This window comes from Labeo rohita, chromosome 8 (assembly GCF_022985175.1).
Source record: "Labeo rohita strain BAU-BD-2019 chromosome 8, IGBB_LRoh.1.0, whole genome shotgun sequence".
In the NCBI taxonomy this organism is placed as follows: Eukaryota; Metazoa; Chordata; class Actinopteri; order Cypriniformes; family Cyprinidae; genus Labeo; species Labeo rohita.
The window spans coordinates 25,149,584-25,165,787 of record NC_066876.1 but is presented as its reverse complement, the minus strand read 5'-3'; the positions used below and the strand labels follow the sequence as shown (position 1 = coordinate 25,165,787).

Genomic DNA, 16,204 nt, shown 5'->3' with positions numbered 1-16,204 from the left:
TCTGAAGGATCATGTGGCTATGAGTAATGGCTGCAGAATGTCAAAGACAGTTGACCAGATTGGTTGACCAAAGGAAGGCAATTTTTCCACCAGCTAGACCAGTACCAAAACAGCACTAACCTGCATAAAGTAGCCTAGACTGGCATTAAATTGATGCTGGTCTTTTCAGCAGGGTAAAGTTCTTTTATGTTTTCTTCTTAAAATTATAGTGGCATATGCCAGTGCACAGTATAAACAAATACTGAGAGAGGAAATGTGCACAAAAACCAGCAATTAATGTCTAAGCCCGGTGAGAGGAACGTGTTGCTAAAATAAAGACCTCCTGTTTCTCACGGATAAGGGAGGGCATGGTCTATATTTAGCATGTCTGAAGCAAAATCACATTGTTGTATTTCAAGCTGATATGCAGATACCCTGCAAGGGGTTTGAGTATCATTTTGTTTCTGTCCTTGTCAGTTGTTTTATGTAGATATATGAGACAAGTTGGCAGGCATAAAAACTTTGGTACGGATGATCTGGTCATTTTAAGTTCCAAGGATAACCTATTTATCGATCTAAGCTGCTTCAGTGAATGTTTCAAATAATATTTAGAAATAAATGCATATTAAAAAAAGAAAGAAAAAAGAACTTACAACATTTGAAAGCTTACTGCATTTCACTTTGACTGAATAAATAAATAAACAAACCTATTGTATAGAATAATCTTGAGTGGCTTGTAATAGAAATTGGCCGAGATAGATAAATTTACCAGAATCTTTTTGTTGAAGAGCAGGTCTGAACTACTTCACATGTAATAATGCTTTCATTCATACTGTTATAGGAATATGGTTTTAGTAGTCAATGTCATGCTCAACCGAACAGTAAATCTGTATTAAATATGCATGACCTTGTACTACTACAGACTGGGACTGACGTCATTGCAGAACAGAATAACACATCAAGTCAGTTCCTGTGAACTGAGGTCAGAGTAATCACAGTCAACCTGGCAGAAATGAATTATAAGGGGTAGTGGTTTTAAAAGAACACGACAAAAAGAAGAAGAGACAAGCTGTGCCCTTTTTCAAAAGATGACGAACGTTTGTAGATACTATACTTATCAACAACAGTTTGCTACAGTTTAGGTGGCTGCAGAAACTGGAAAAGAGCAAGTTGTCAAACAAATAAATGCATTAACTGCTTCTCTTATGGCAGAATGTATCAAATATAACATGGAAACATGAAATAACTGCCACAGTGCTAGATGTGCAGAGTGTTGGCTACTACTGCCACCCTGTGGAATAATAACTGTGAGACTTGTATGAATTACAGTATTATATAGGCCTACTGTTGTAAAGCAGTGTTGTTTTAGTATTTATTCTAGTTTTTACTTCTACATTTTTTATGAATTTTGATCTTAGTTTAAGTTATTTTAGTATATTGCTGAATGAAAATGAGAAATGCTTCCCTGACAAAATCATTATTTTTGTTTCTTTGTGCACAGAAAGTATTCTCGTAGCTTCATAACATTGAACCACTGATGTCACATGGATTATTTTAATGTTGTCTTTACTATCTTTCTGGGCCTTGAATGTGTCGGTTCCTCTGTCTATGCAGAGTCAGATAGCTCTTGGATTTCACCAAAAACATCTTAATTTGTGTCCCGAAGATGAACAAAGGTCTAACCAGTTTGGAATGACTTGAGGGTGAGTAAGTAATGCCAGAATTTTTGTTGTGGGGTGAATTATCCCTTTAAATGCTTGAATGGTTTAAAAATAAATTTGAAGTTTTAAAAGGATGTAGGCACTACTAGGGGGTTACTAGGGAATTGCTAGATAGCATATTCATGAGCATATTGACTGGCGTTATATGGAATGTGAATGACTGTTGAATGGTCATTCTTGTTAGACGGATGTCATCAGAGGTCTATTAATATTGACTGCCAGTATGTACATCTATACAAATAATAAAAATACACAATATATGCTAATAACATATAGAGCTGCTTATTGCTGAATTGGTCTTGTTTCATAATTAATGAACTTTGCACTGTAATCAAACTGAACTAAATAACACTGAACTGACTGGGGCTGAATAATGAGACCATTGTATATTTGTTGCATAACTGATGAACGTTGCAACATTGAAACTGTTAATAAACTAAATTGAATCAACACTGAACTAAAATGAGAATAATGTCACTATTGTCTTCTATAGAGCTGCTCTTCATCTAATATTGAATTTGTTTATTAAGGCTGTTTATTAACGGATGTACTTTGTTATTTTCCTGTTTACTGTGAAGCTTCTTTGAAACAATTTGTATTGCATAGGCCTAGAGCTCACACGGAATGTTTTCTGAACTTTGCATAACATTCTGGCGTGGTTCTCATCAAGTTATACACCAAAATGTTCTTCCAGTGATGTTAATGGAATGTTCATTCAAAGTTGTGTGTATGTTCTCAAAAAGTTAGCACAACAAAGTTATTCATACTTATAATTTTTAGTGGCATGTCTATGTAAAGCTTTTAAAATGTTACTACTTGTTTCAGATGGTACAGAGAACATTAAAAAATAACATTCCCATAATGTTTACAAAATTATAAAAGGAAAAGGTCCCTTGATGTTTGCAGAACCAAGAAAAATGTTCAATATAAATTAATGTGTGACTATTATTGCTTACATAAATGTGACCCTGGGCCGCAAAACCAGTCTTAAGTAGCATGGGTATATTTGTAGCAGTAGCCAACAACACATTGTATGGGTAAAAATGATCATTTTTTCTTTTATGCCAAAAATCATTAGGGTATTAAGTAATGATCATGTTCCATTAAGATATATTGTACATTTCCTACTGTCAATATATCACAGCTTAATTTTTTGATTAGTAATATGCATTTCTAAGAACTTCATTTGAACAACTTGTATTATAATACATATATATATATATATATATATATAAAAAAATTTATATTATTTTGATTTTTTGCACGCTGAGATACCCTCAGATTTTTTTGCACCCTCAGATATTGTCCTATCCTAACAAACCATACATAAATGGAAATATACAACAAATTTTATTCCTACTTATTATTATTTATAAAAAGAGTTGTGTAGTAACTGATTACATGTAAGATGGATTATGTAATCAGATTCCAAAAATTAGGTACTTGTAATTCAATTATAATACATTACAAAATATATACAAATATTTCAAAACTCGTATTCAGATTACAGCTACTTTTTTATTGATTACGTTATTCATAATTTATTGATTGTCCTCTTCTTTTTTTTTCATGTTTAAAATTTCCCTTTCTAAAGTACCACTTACACATTCAGAAAGTCTTTCCATTTTGTGGACATCCATGGCTATAATTAATACTGAGAGGCCACACAGATTTTGACCACTGAATTTACAAGTATTATTTCATTTTTAAGTGTTTTTTTCAACATTTCAACATTGCATCAACTACTGATGGACACATTAATGTTTATTTGAATTATCACTTCATTAGGTTATATAACCATGCATTACTATGTCTTTTGGAAGGCTTTTGTCTTTCAAATACATTAAAATGCAATTTTATTTCTTAAATGTTATTTCTTATATACAGGTAATAGCGGAATTCACAAACCTTTTTATATTAGCCAAAAATCTTTCACGAAATATATTTACTTGAAGTACCCCTGAGATTTTAATGTAGTAAGTTCATGGAACACATTTGCAGGTTAATGATCACATAACATGCAGGTAAACAAATAAAATATTTAATATTTTTCAGTACAAGTATTATTTTAATTGTAATATAATGTTTAATGCACTTAATGTTAACAACAAATGGAATATACTGTCTTTCTCTCTGTATTTTTATATCATTATGGTACAAGATTATCCAATTTAGGCTATATGTGATAAACATATGGTCAAATATGTTTTAAACATAGGTCAAAAGTAATCAAAAAGCAGTCTGATTATAATACGTAGAATGTGTGATGTAGAAACTACAATTTTTATCATGTAATTTGGAATAAAGAACCGACTGCAATTTGCAAGTAATCTACCCAGCACTGTGTATAATTTAGTCTTACAGTAAGCACAACAACGTGTATGTGACAAATGTATATATAAATGTGTAAATGTCAAAACTAATTATTAAGTATAACTCACACAGACCACTGTGAGGTCTATGGACAGCCTAAATCCTAAAACCCGGTTTGTGGTAAACCTATTTGAAAAGTGTGCCAAAACTTCTGCCTCTATCATTGGCTCTCTGTGTACATCCGGGTATTGCAGCCCAGCCAACCTATGAGGCCAAAGGCACCAATATGGCGGAGGTAAGCTGGATAGCTGGAAAAAGTATTCGATTTTAAATCCATCTCTTTAACCATTTACTGTGGTAGCGGTTGCTTTCGTTGATATATATGCGTAAAGTAGATCCTGATATATTTACACCGGGGTTTATAGTAATAATTGTGTTAAACTGACGATGGTAAACCGGTTTAAATGAAGAGTGATCTATTAGGATCGGAGAGGCCTCTGAATCTCATCCCCGTTAGCTCACAGGAAAAAAACAAACAAGAAATCGTCGCCTGTAATTGATACATTACTCGATATAAATGTCGTTTTCATGACGCATTGTATTGTTTTTTTAGGCTTTATTGTGTTTTAATATATTGTGCGAATGCATTTTGGCTGTTAACTTGCAGAAAAGGTTTGTTTATGCTGTGAGTCGATGGGATTTTGCAGTGTTTAGAGAGGATGACAGCATCCGTACAAAGCTGATGGCTGTTTGGTTTGTGTCGTTAATAAATGTAGTTTTGTTACATTATCAAGTAGATACGCGTTATTAAGTTTTATAAGAGGGGACGCAGATTTGTATTTACACTGATGTACATTTACTGTCATGCGTTTTACTCTCAATGTTTGCACGCAAACGATGTAAAATTGAATGTTCATTCGGTTTCATACATTTTCTAGTCCTGATCATTGCACTGTAATGTATTTTGCATAATTTGATTTCATTTCATTCAAAAAAATTCATTTTTTCCTCTTGTCTTTTTTCTTTTTCTTTACGTCTGTCTCCACAGGCTTCCTTTGGGAGTTCGAGCCCTGGTAGGCTTGATTTTTATTTTTTTATTTTTTAGTGTTATTATTATTATTATTATTATTATTATAATTATGTTAGTAGTATTGCATGTAATAGTTGACCAAAATGTATTTTTTCAGTAGCCAATACTGCTCTCCAGAGACCATATAATGATATACTAAAATATAATTATATAAAATAAAGTGTGCAGAATATTGGCATAAAGTAAACATTTATATTACAAAATATTTACTAAAAAATGTAGTGAAAAATACTTAAAGAAAAAAAAGTATCTTACAAGGGCTTAGGTCATTATTATATTATGATTGAGATATTATTATTTATTTATTTTTTTTTTTTTTTTTAATTTTGGGTTCCTTAAAAATTGTTAATTGTTAATAATGCACAATTCCCATTATGTTCCACTAAATGTTGTACTAAAATCAGTCAATTACTTTTCCCCCAGTTGGCTCTTTGTCCTCAGAGGATCACGACTTTGATCCAACAGCTGAGATGTTAATTCACGAGTATGATGATGAGAGAACTTTGGAGGAGGAAGAGCTTTTAGAGGGAGAGAAGAATTTCAGTGCAGAATTGTCAGACCTGGAGAGGGTAACGTGCATTCATAACAATCCGCTTTTTCTCATTAAAAACTGTATGCATTGTGTTGCAATCTCTGGATATTTAGGGCCATATTTATGCTTTGTGACGCTTTTCTTCTTTTTAACATGGATAGGAGGGGAACATGCCGATCGAGGAGTTGTTGGCTATGTATCGTTACGAGGCGTCTGTCAGTACGGGGGCGGGATCTAGCATGGACAGTTCCTCTGTTGAGCTAGCTGATGATCTGCCTGACATGACCCTGGATAAGGTAACTGATGTGATTTTGCTTCTGTGCCAGGGGAAATTGTCAACAAAAGTTGACAAGGTGAAATCACTAATGGTGCTCTGTTGCAGGAGGAGATAGCGAAAGATCTCTTGTCAGGAGATTATGAGGAGGAGACCCAGTCATCTGCTGATGACCTGACCCCTTCTGTTACCTCCCACGAGGCCACAGACTTCTTCCCTAGAACACTCAGATGTGAGAAGAATCATCACACTTTTTATCTTTCATGTTTCCTTTCTGAATATTGGAGGTGTTTTATAGTTTGATAATTTAAAATCTATTATTAACATATTCAACATAGAAAACATATTTCCACGTAGAATGTGAAAAGAGTGAAAAGTCAAAATTACATTTACCTTTTTGCACAGTGAACTTAAACTTTATAGGCAGACTTCAGGGAAAAAGTAATAATGTAATTTGTAACAGTAATACGACCCTTTCAAGCGTATTTTGTCATTTTTAAAGATATATGCAAGTATAATTAATGAACTATTTTCTTTTGTAGCCAACGCAACATATGATGGTGATAAAGAATCTGAGGGGGAGGAGGACGGTGTAAGCAGTGAAGATTCTAGAAAGGTTAATCTAAGTTTAAGTTTTCATACATTGTGCAACATTTTACACACACACAAACGCGTGTGTATATATATACCTATATCTATATCTATCTGTCTATCTATCTATATATTATTGCAATTTAAAGTATTGTTTTTCTATTTTAACATATTCATATACATTAACATATTTAATATCATTTTTTTCTGTAATGCAAAGCTGAATTTTCATCAGCCATTACTCTAATATACTAATTTATTATCAATGTTGGAAGCAGTTTGAAAAATTGCTGAATATTTTTTGGAACCGGTGATACTTTTTTTCAGGATTCTATGATGAATAGAAAGTTAAACAGTTAATAGAAATCTTTTCAAACAATAGAAGTCTTTGCTATCACCTTTTATCAATTTAACACATCCTTACTGCATAAGGGTATTAATTTCAAACAAAGAAAAAAAAATTACTGAACCCAAACTTTGATAGGTAGTGTATATTGTTACAATTTTTTTATTTTAAATAAATGCTTTTTAATTGTTTTATTCATCAAATAATCTACAAAAAAGTATATACAAATATTAAGCAGCACAACTTTTTTTACCCAAACTTAATTTATACGTAATTAATTTATTTTTCAAATATACTACTGTTCAAAAATTTGGGTTGATAAGGTTATATTTTTTAAGAAGTCTCTTTTGCTTAACTGATTGCGTTTATTTGCTCAAAACTAAGTAAAACAGATATATTATCAACTATTATATTAATAAAATAACTATTTTAATATATTTTAAATTTAAATTTAAATATTTTATTTCCTGAAATTTCCAGCAGTCTTGAGTGTCACATGATCCTTCAGACATACTAATATGCTAATTTGGCACTCAACTTTCTATGTCTCTGTTGAAAGAACAGAGTTAAACCAAAATATTAACTTTTTCAGAAAAAAAATCTGATGATAATTTAATTATTTAATTGTTTTTGCTTTAAAACAGGAAATAATGGTTGGATCTCAGTATCAAGCAGATGTTCCAATGGGCCTCAGTCACTATAGTGATGATGAAAAAGGTGAGTTTTGTATTTAAATTTGCTTGTGACTTTCACCTGAAATGATCTGTAATTAACATTTCATCCATTCTAATCACTGTAAATGACCATATTAAATATGTGTTGTTTAAAGTGTACGAGGAGGAAGATCAGCTGCTTTGGTGTCCTGACGTGCTGTCAGAGTGTAAAGTGAAAGACTACCTCAGAGACGCGCTGTCACACTCTACAGATGACAGCACAGAAAATTCCACGCCTGAACACATACGAGATAACGAACAGGTCTGTGCTTTCTAAATACTCTCATTAATTAATATAATTAATATGAAAGTCTTTTGCCCATGTGAGAGTTGCCGCTATGGTTTTAATTGCATTTTTTTCTTTGACCTCCTTTCTAGGCCTTGTTTGAGCTCTTGAAATGTAATTATGACACCCGTGAGGCACTGACGCAGTACCGCAGTAATGTGAAGACTTCGAAAGGTAGGCTGTTCAGTACATGACCAGCTTGAAATCTTTTGTATCTGTAATGGCATAAATGTTCACTTCTCTTTGTGTTGTTTCGATAGAAGAATCCCCACCGTGGTCAGAGGAAGAATGTAGGAACTTTGAACATGCGCTGCAGATTTATGAGAAAAACTTCCATCTTATTCAGAAACACAAGGCAAGAAATGTATCTTTTTCACTGGGACAGGGTTTCCGCAGGTCTTAAAAAAATCTTAAAAAGTCTTAAATCGCTTTTCCGTAAATTAAGGCCTTGAAAAGGTCTTAAATCAGAGCAGCAAGTCTTAAATTCATATGATCATGGCAATAATTTTCGTGAGCAATTGTTTCATCATGTGTTTCATTTTAAAGTGAAGCAAAAGCGTAATTTCTGTGCTACATGGCTTAGGTCGCTCAATATTCATTAAACAATACGCGGTAGATGGCGGTATGTGCTGATTCATCTGTCAGTCACCGGTAGAAGAAATTGTCGTTTTGATTTTTTTATAATAATAAAATTAATTTAGTTTAGTTAGTAAACGGACAATACAGTTAAAACAGTGCAGTGTGTCGAACGACAGTTTCATCACAGATCAGATTTTATTTATCACGCAGAGTGATAAATAAATAAATAAGCGTGCAAGTTGTAAGTCGTGGTTCCAAGCTTTCTTATTCGTTTTGCTAATAAACGTTCTAGGTTTCTTATTTATTTGGTTACACGTTTTTCACTTTTGTATACCTATTTAAACTTTGTGTAAGTTATTATTATATATTAGGCATATAACGTGGTGTATGATTATTCGTTTTGTTAATAACAATTCGTTACGTTAATGCCGTTAATTTAAAAGTGAAAGTAAAATGCGCAGGACGCTTTTACAAGCAGTACCGGCGCAGAGTACGCGGTCTGCGTATAGGGCAACTCCGAGGGGTGCACCATCCCAGTTGTTAAAAAAAAAAAATCGTTCTATAGTAATATCAACATATACATATACACTAAGAACACGTAACGCGCCATTCGCGCCCGCGCCTCCCCTCACCCCCGTCCTCGTCCTCGCCCTCGCCCTCATCTCAAGTATGTTTGCGGCTGACTGCAATCATAATAAGCGGTCCGGCGCCGAGAAAAGAAAACGAAAAAAAGCCAGCCCGTGTCTCACTTTCAGGTTCATAATCCTGAGAAACTTCTTTGGCTGTTGACGTTTACGTTAACTGTTAACGTGTTTTAGTGTCGGTAATAATTTTACCACCACCAACGCACCTGCCTTACTAGTTTCCATGGCTTAAAATGCATGAACCTATATAAAAACAATGAGGCAATAATGATCGGGTAATTAAAAATAATCATATGGTTTCATTAAATAACACTTTTAAAATACATAATGTGGGCTAATACGAAATAAACAATTTCTGTACATTACATATTATTACAAATGCCTGCAAAGGGCGCCAAAGGCCTAATAATTGTTGTTGTTACACTTACAGGACGATCAAATCCTTGTGTAATAGTGACTGAACATTTAATTCAAATATCCACTTAATTTTGTGATAGAAATGCTACAGCCTCTATAATTTATTCAACAAAAACATGTGGAAATCACAACCCTTGCCAAAATTAACCATGGTTTTATCATAGTAAAACTGCTTAATTTTCTTTTATGTGTTTTCTGGATGCTTGAGACAATAAAATCATTTAGACAACTGTCAAAATCATAGTCATAGGTAACTGTTTAGATCTGCAACTGTAATTTATAAATAATACAGTTTAAATGCAATTTATTCGTTTAGTTTTATTATTTTTTTTTTTTTAAGTTCTGACCCTGTAATAGAAAATTTTGACCCTGTATAATATATTTTATACAATTCTGCGTAGGGCACTCATTTGGCCAGCAGCGGCCCTATTTACAAGACTTAAAACCGAAGGAAAGTGAAGAAAAGAGGGAAAACTCAAACGAACTAAAAACAAACAACTGCTTGATGCCAAATTGCCACTAATTTGAAAGTGAAAGTAAAATGTGCATGGCACTTTTACCGAGGAAAAGCAAGCAAAAGAGGGAAAACTCAAACAAGCTAAAAACAAACAATTGCTAGACGGTGAATTGCTGCTAATTTGAAAGTGAAAGTAAAACTCGAACTATATTGCTATATTGTTTTCCCTTCGATATATATATATATTTTTTTTCCTCCTTAAATTTTCTTTAGTTGGTCTTAAAAAGGTCTTAAAAAAGTCTTAAATTTACCCTCATAAAACCTGCAGAAACCCTGCTGGGATCTTTAACTAGAGAGACGCATAAATTATTGCCAATGGTGTTTGCAAAAGTTGGAGTTCAGTATTTTTTTTTAAGTCTAACTAAGGTTGTTCTAATTTGATTGCAGTTTATAAGAACTGTTTTCAATTTTAATAGTTTAAGCCGTAATTTATTCCTGTGATGGCAAAGTTCAATTTTAGCAGCCGTTACTCCAGTCTTCAGTGTCAAATGATCCTTCAGAATTTTTTTTTAATGTTGATTTGCTGCTCAACAAACATTTTTTTTTTTTTTTCTTATCAACCTTTAAAACAGTGACGTTTTTAGGATGTTGATGTATAGAAAGTTTAAAAGAATACAATTCACTTTAATCTCTCTATGTATTCTCATTGCTTTCCTTTTTCTTTTTTTTTTTTTTTCCAGGTTCAGACACGGACTGTAGCAGAATGTGTGGCTTTTTATTACATGTGGAAAAAGTCGGAACGCTTTGATTACTTTGCTCAACAGAACCGATTCGGCAAGAAGAAGTACAGTTGTTACCCGGGTGTGACGTAAGTACTGGGATGTGTGGTTGTTGGTGCATCTGCATGTGTTTAAATTAAAGTATTAGGTTCAGCTGTGTGGTTTTCCTCTTCAGAGACCTGATGGACAGGCTGGTGGATGAGGCAGAGGGTCTGGCCGTGGACAGTTCCTCATCGGTGTGTTCAGCAGGAGCAGGGGGACGGATGGAGGCATCGGCAGAGCAACAGCTCGGACTGCTCAACTCCATCACTGCCAGTGACCTCACAGGTGAGCTCAGCTGCCACAGTAGTCTAGATTCATTAAGGAATGATTCTTATAGACCAGTTCTTTTAATGAGTCACTTGTGTAAGTTAAAGGAATTGTTCACTCAAAAAAAAAAAAATTGAAAATTTGTTGAATATGTACTCACCCTCAGGCCATCTAAGAGGTAGCTGAGTTTGTTTCTCTTTAGAATAGATTTGGAGAAATTTAGCATTACATTACTTGCTGACCAATCGATCCTGTGCAGTGAATGGGTGCCGTTAGCATGAGAGCCCAAACAGGTGATAAAAGCATTACAGTAATCCACACAACTCCATCAATTAACTTCTTGTGAAGTGAAAAGCTGTGTTCATAGGAAACAAATACTTAATGTATTTAACTTTAGATGAATCGTCTAGACATAATAGAGTTTTCTCCAGTGAGAATGCCATCTCGACTGAATCAGGAGAGAAAAGTGCAAAGATCAAACAAAAATAATCCAAAACAAACAAATATGTTGGTGGATTTTGATGTGAGAGGACAATAGAGAATGGACTTTTTAACTGGAAGAAGTTTGGATTATCGTAAAGTTTAATTAGCTATTCGGACTCTCATTCTGACGGCACTCATTCACTGCAGAGGATCCATTGGTAAGTAAATGATTTAATGCTGAATTTCTCCAAAACTGTTTTGATTGGAAAGAAAACTAATCTACATTGCCTGAGAGAGAGTACATTTTCAACAAATGTTAATTTTTGGGGGGAACTATTCATTTAACTCAATCTTAATTTCAATAAAAAAAGTAAACACTAAAGGATTAGTTCACTTCCAGAATAAAGTCCTGATAATTTACTCACCCCAATGTCATCCACAATGTTCTATTTTCTACATTTAGAAAGGTTTTTGGAAGAAAAAAAAACAAAACAAAAAAACATCTAGGATTTTTCTCCAAATAGTGCACTTCAATGGGAGCCAACAGTGTAGTGCATTTATTAAGCATTTCTGTAAAATTTCCAAACTTATTATATTGGTTTGATATTATGCTTTTATAATGATAGACACAGATTTAACTGCTATGACACGCAACATGCCTTTATATTAAAATGAAATGAAACCACTTCTCATAAAAAAACAACAACATGGTTGTGTTTTTAATGAAATGCCAATAGTTATATAGGCTAATTATGCCTTCTTTATAACAACTTGTTTACTGCATTCTTTATTCTTTCAAGCAGACATTTATTTATTTATATAAATAAATTTAGATTCATCTTTATTAGAGCTACTAAAGTGATTGTCAAGAACAGTGAGTGATATTCTGTCTTTCTTTTTGCTTGATTAACATCAATGCCACAGACAAGAGCAACTAAATTAGGCTGCTGTCCCTTTGACAGTGAAAGCACAGATGCAATATACGATACATATCCAATATTCTCCCAACTGTTTACGTTCACGTAAGATGTAACAGAGTGTGTTTACACGAATACTCGTCAAATCAGACAATTCCAGCATCATTTTGTGTGTATCTCTCCATTCGTGAGACGCAAAAGAGTACTTGTGCGCTGTGTGAGAGGCACTGTTTCGGTGCCTGCGCTCAGAAAACCGGACTCTTTTGCGTAGTCAAATTTATCCATATGTCTGCTTTTCTCTCATTCCCAGATATTGACATTTTTGAAAGTTTTATGAGACGTGCAGCAAATGTGTGGCAGCTTATGTCCTGCTGGATAGATAGTTTGTTACAGTTCAAATGTACGTATCTAACCTCAAATCCACTCAGCAGATTCGTTCTAAATGAATCTCTTCTGAAATCATCCCTCCCTAACATTTTTGTCTAGTTTTTATTAGTTGACGAAAATGTCAATGGATTTTCGTCATAGTTTTTGTCTCGTTTTTGTCAGTGAAAAAATGTTGATGAAAATTATGACAAGTTATTTGTCAACAAAATTAACACTGATCGACTCAGGACTTCCGCCTATGTCATACGTGACCTTTTCAACGTGACTACACAATATGTGAGGTTGAGCTAGTGCAAGACAAGCATTTGTGGTTAAAAAAAAGCATATAATTTTTATTGTTTTTTTTAGAAAATGACCAATTGTTTTGCTAGATAAGACCCTTATTTCTCGGCTGGGATTGTTTAGAGCCCTTTAAAGCTGCATTAAAACTGTAATTTGGACCTTCAACCCATTGATCCCAATTGAAGTCAACCATATGGAGAAAAATGCTGGAATGTTTTCTTTAAAAACCTTCATTTATTTTGACTGAAGAAAGAAAGACATGAGCATCTTGGATGACATGAGGATGATTTACCAAAAATATTTTTGTAGGAAACACTTTTAATGAAAAACAGCAAGATTTTCTTTATTATGCACCCCTGTTTTTTCCTCAAACATCACAAAATAGTTTTCCCCCCTACTTGTTTTTGCAGCCATTAGTAACAGTGTAGCAACTGTGTGCAACGGTCCAGGAGACATAAGCTGTTTAGACTCGCCGTACTTCCCCCCTCTGGAGAGTTTACACAGAGGAGCCCTGAACCATGATGATCAGCTCAGCTACGCCGCAAACGGAGACAGCGGCTGCCTCAACATGCTGGATTCTGGCTTCTACCGCTCAGACCTGGGCCAGATCAGCGTGTGCAGCACCAAAGACTGCGAACGGCCCTCCAAGAGGCTCAAGATGGGCCTTTCGGAGTCCTTCATTAACGACGTGTCTGTTACTAACCTGGGCGTGGACTTCGAAGGCAGACGCACACATCGCATTACAGGCGCCACAATGGCCGTGTCGGTCACAGACTTCGGCAGCATGGGGAGCGGCGAAACGAATGGTTTTCTCGGCTCTCATTCACGACACCACCAACACACTGCACTTCAGTCCGACTGATTTCCTTATGCCATCCAGACACGCGTTCATCCGCTCACTGACTATTAGTTCTTTTTTAAATTAAACACAAAAAATCTATATATATATATGAATATACCTTTTGGTCGTTTTTCGTTTTTGTTTTTGTAATATGACATCAGTGATGTCTTTATTGTACAGAGCTAAGAAATCTTGATTTCTCAAGAGTTTAAATAGCCATTTATTTTTCTGGTCCTTCAGATATTTAATATCCTTTTTGTCTTTAGTGATATACAGTTAAACCTAAATGCTGGAGCAGAGAGCTGTGGTCTCTTACTGTACTCATCCCGACACCTGCATCTTTAAGTCTCACGAAGAAGCCGCTGCCGCTGAAACTGCATTTTTCGTTGTTGTTGTTTTAGGACTTTTTCATGTGTTTCAAAAATTGGTACTTTTTTCAGTGTTTACACCACCCAAGATAGACTACGCCTTGGGAAATGTAGCATTTTGTATATCAGGAGACTGGCTTTTGTAACTGAAAATAGTAATTTCTTTGGAGCAAATGACATACATGTTTAAACAAAGAGCACTTCTAGTCGCTGAGATGTTTTGCCCTTTTCTTTTTTTTTTTTTTTTTTTTTTTTTTTTAAACCAAACAAGGTTTTGGATCTTGTTATTGGTTGGTGTGTCGAGTTTTTAAGCTTTAATAACCATTTATCGTGGTAATCCGAACATTTAATAAGTTGTTTCTTCTTCTTTCTTTTAGTATTTTTTTTTTATTTGTGTCTTTCTCAATTTTTTTTATTGTATATTTTGCTTAATTCTCAAGTAGCATGGCTGAAATGAACACAGATTTAATCTTTTCAGCTGCGCAATGTAAAAAATGTAGATTTTCCACTCCCTAAGATTTGGCACTCAAATGATAATGTAACCTTGAATAACATTATATCAGACAGATTGGCTCTATAGGGCAGTCATCTGCACTTGACAGTATTATCATAAGTCGTATATAAATATTAGACTATGAGAAGTGATGTTTATGATTCCCCTTTGAGCTTCTAAAGCTATTTAAATGCTCACTACTATCGCAGGTTATTTTTTTTTACACTTGTGCTGGTGCTCTAAACTGCAGGCGCTTTAGTACCAATTGAACCAGTGTTATTATTTTTTTTTTATTTTCAGCTATGCATTATGTATATTTTGTAGCTGCCGGGGTACTGAGGAACACCTGAATGTTAATTGAGCTAATTGTTAATCACTCTTTACCTCTTTTATGTTAAGCTCGCTGTCTTAAGTTCTTTACCATTGTTGTTTATTTTCTGCATGATGCAGATTGGACTCTTGTTGATCCTTTTGACATATTTCAAGCTGATTAATATTAAATGCCAAAAAGCAGTCAGCTTGCCGCACTGTATCAAAACCGATACTGCCTCTGAGCTCGAGTCCTTCCTGCTATTTGCATTTACAATTTACCATAGAATTCATTTGTATACTTAAAGCCCTGACTTTAATTAGGGCGTTGCAGAATGCTGAAAAAATGTTCTTGTTTATGGCAATAATATGTAGATATGTATAGATTGTTGTACTTCTGTAAGTCTTACAATATCCATAGCTTATTTTTACCTTTGTTTGTTTACTGCAGTAAGAGACGTCAAAAAGATGCATGCTGATGGTGGCCGTTTGGCAACACATACCACAGCATTTTTTTTTTGAGAGAGAGAGATGGAAAATTGTTGAAGCGAAGATTTATGGACACTCCCATTTAAACCCATTTGTTCATCTCTTTGCTCAGTAGACGGAGGAATTTTCCTTGATTTACACCTGATGCGTATCGGCTGCTATTAGTAATGTGAAGAGTCTATTTTCTATTGAATGCACTGCAGTTGCAATTATAAGTTGAGTTGAAAGTCTTGTACATCTACATAGTTAATACATAGCGAAGTACTTGTTAGTAGCATGTGTGGAGCTGTGAATACAGACACTGACTGAAATGGATCCATAGATGCCATTATTCCTTGACAGGGGTTAGAAAGCACTACAAAGAATCAGTTTTTGTTCAGATGTTTTCAGTATCTGTACATCCAGCAGAGAACTTTATCATGCTCAACATACAACAAATTTAGTACTTGGTGCTCATATAAAAAGTTTTTATTTTCATACTTTTAAGTGTCTGTGCTCCTACTATGTATTAGTACTTTTATAAATGATACAGTGAATTTCAGCTTTGCTGAAGAATTTCAGAGTTGAAGTACATTAGTAATTTTACCCCCAGATATTTGCATATTGATTCATTTTAAAGACAAACAAAAATAACAGAATGTACAGGTTGTTTTGACCTATAGAAA

General features: G+C 34.2%; 1 protein-coding gene across 2 annotated transcripts; it reads left to right on the top strand.

The window, feature by feature from the left end:
* Nucleotides 1-4,253: 4,253 nt before the first annotated feature.
* On the top strand, nt 4,254-15,570 carry mier3b (mesoderm induction early response 1, family member 3 b). Of its 2 annotated transcripts, none has more exons than XM_051118088.1 (13): nt 4,254-4,308; nt 5,062-5,086; nt 5,527-5,672; nt 5,797-5,931; nt 6,018-6,141; nt 6,452-6,525; nt 7,491-7,563; nt 7,676-7,821; nt 7,938-8,019; nt 8,106-8,200; nt 10,683-10,810; nt 10,897-11,048; nt 13,450-15,570. In XM_051118088.1, the coding sequence occupies exons 1-13, from the start codon at nt 4,300-4,302 to the stop codon at nt 13,899-13,901; spliced, it is 1,641 nt and encodes a 546-aa protein (XP_050974045.1). In that variant the 5' UTR covers nt 4,254-4,299; the 3' UTR covers nt 13,902-15,570. The 2 variants fall into 2 exon arrangements, with proteins under 2 accessions (XP_050974045.1, XP_050974046.1); XM_051118089.1 differs by lacking the exon at nt 4,254-4,308 and adding an exon at nt 4,630-4,698.
* Nucleotides 15,571-16,204: the final 634 nt, after the last annotated feature.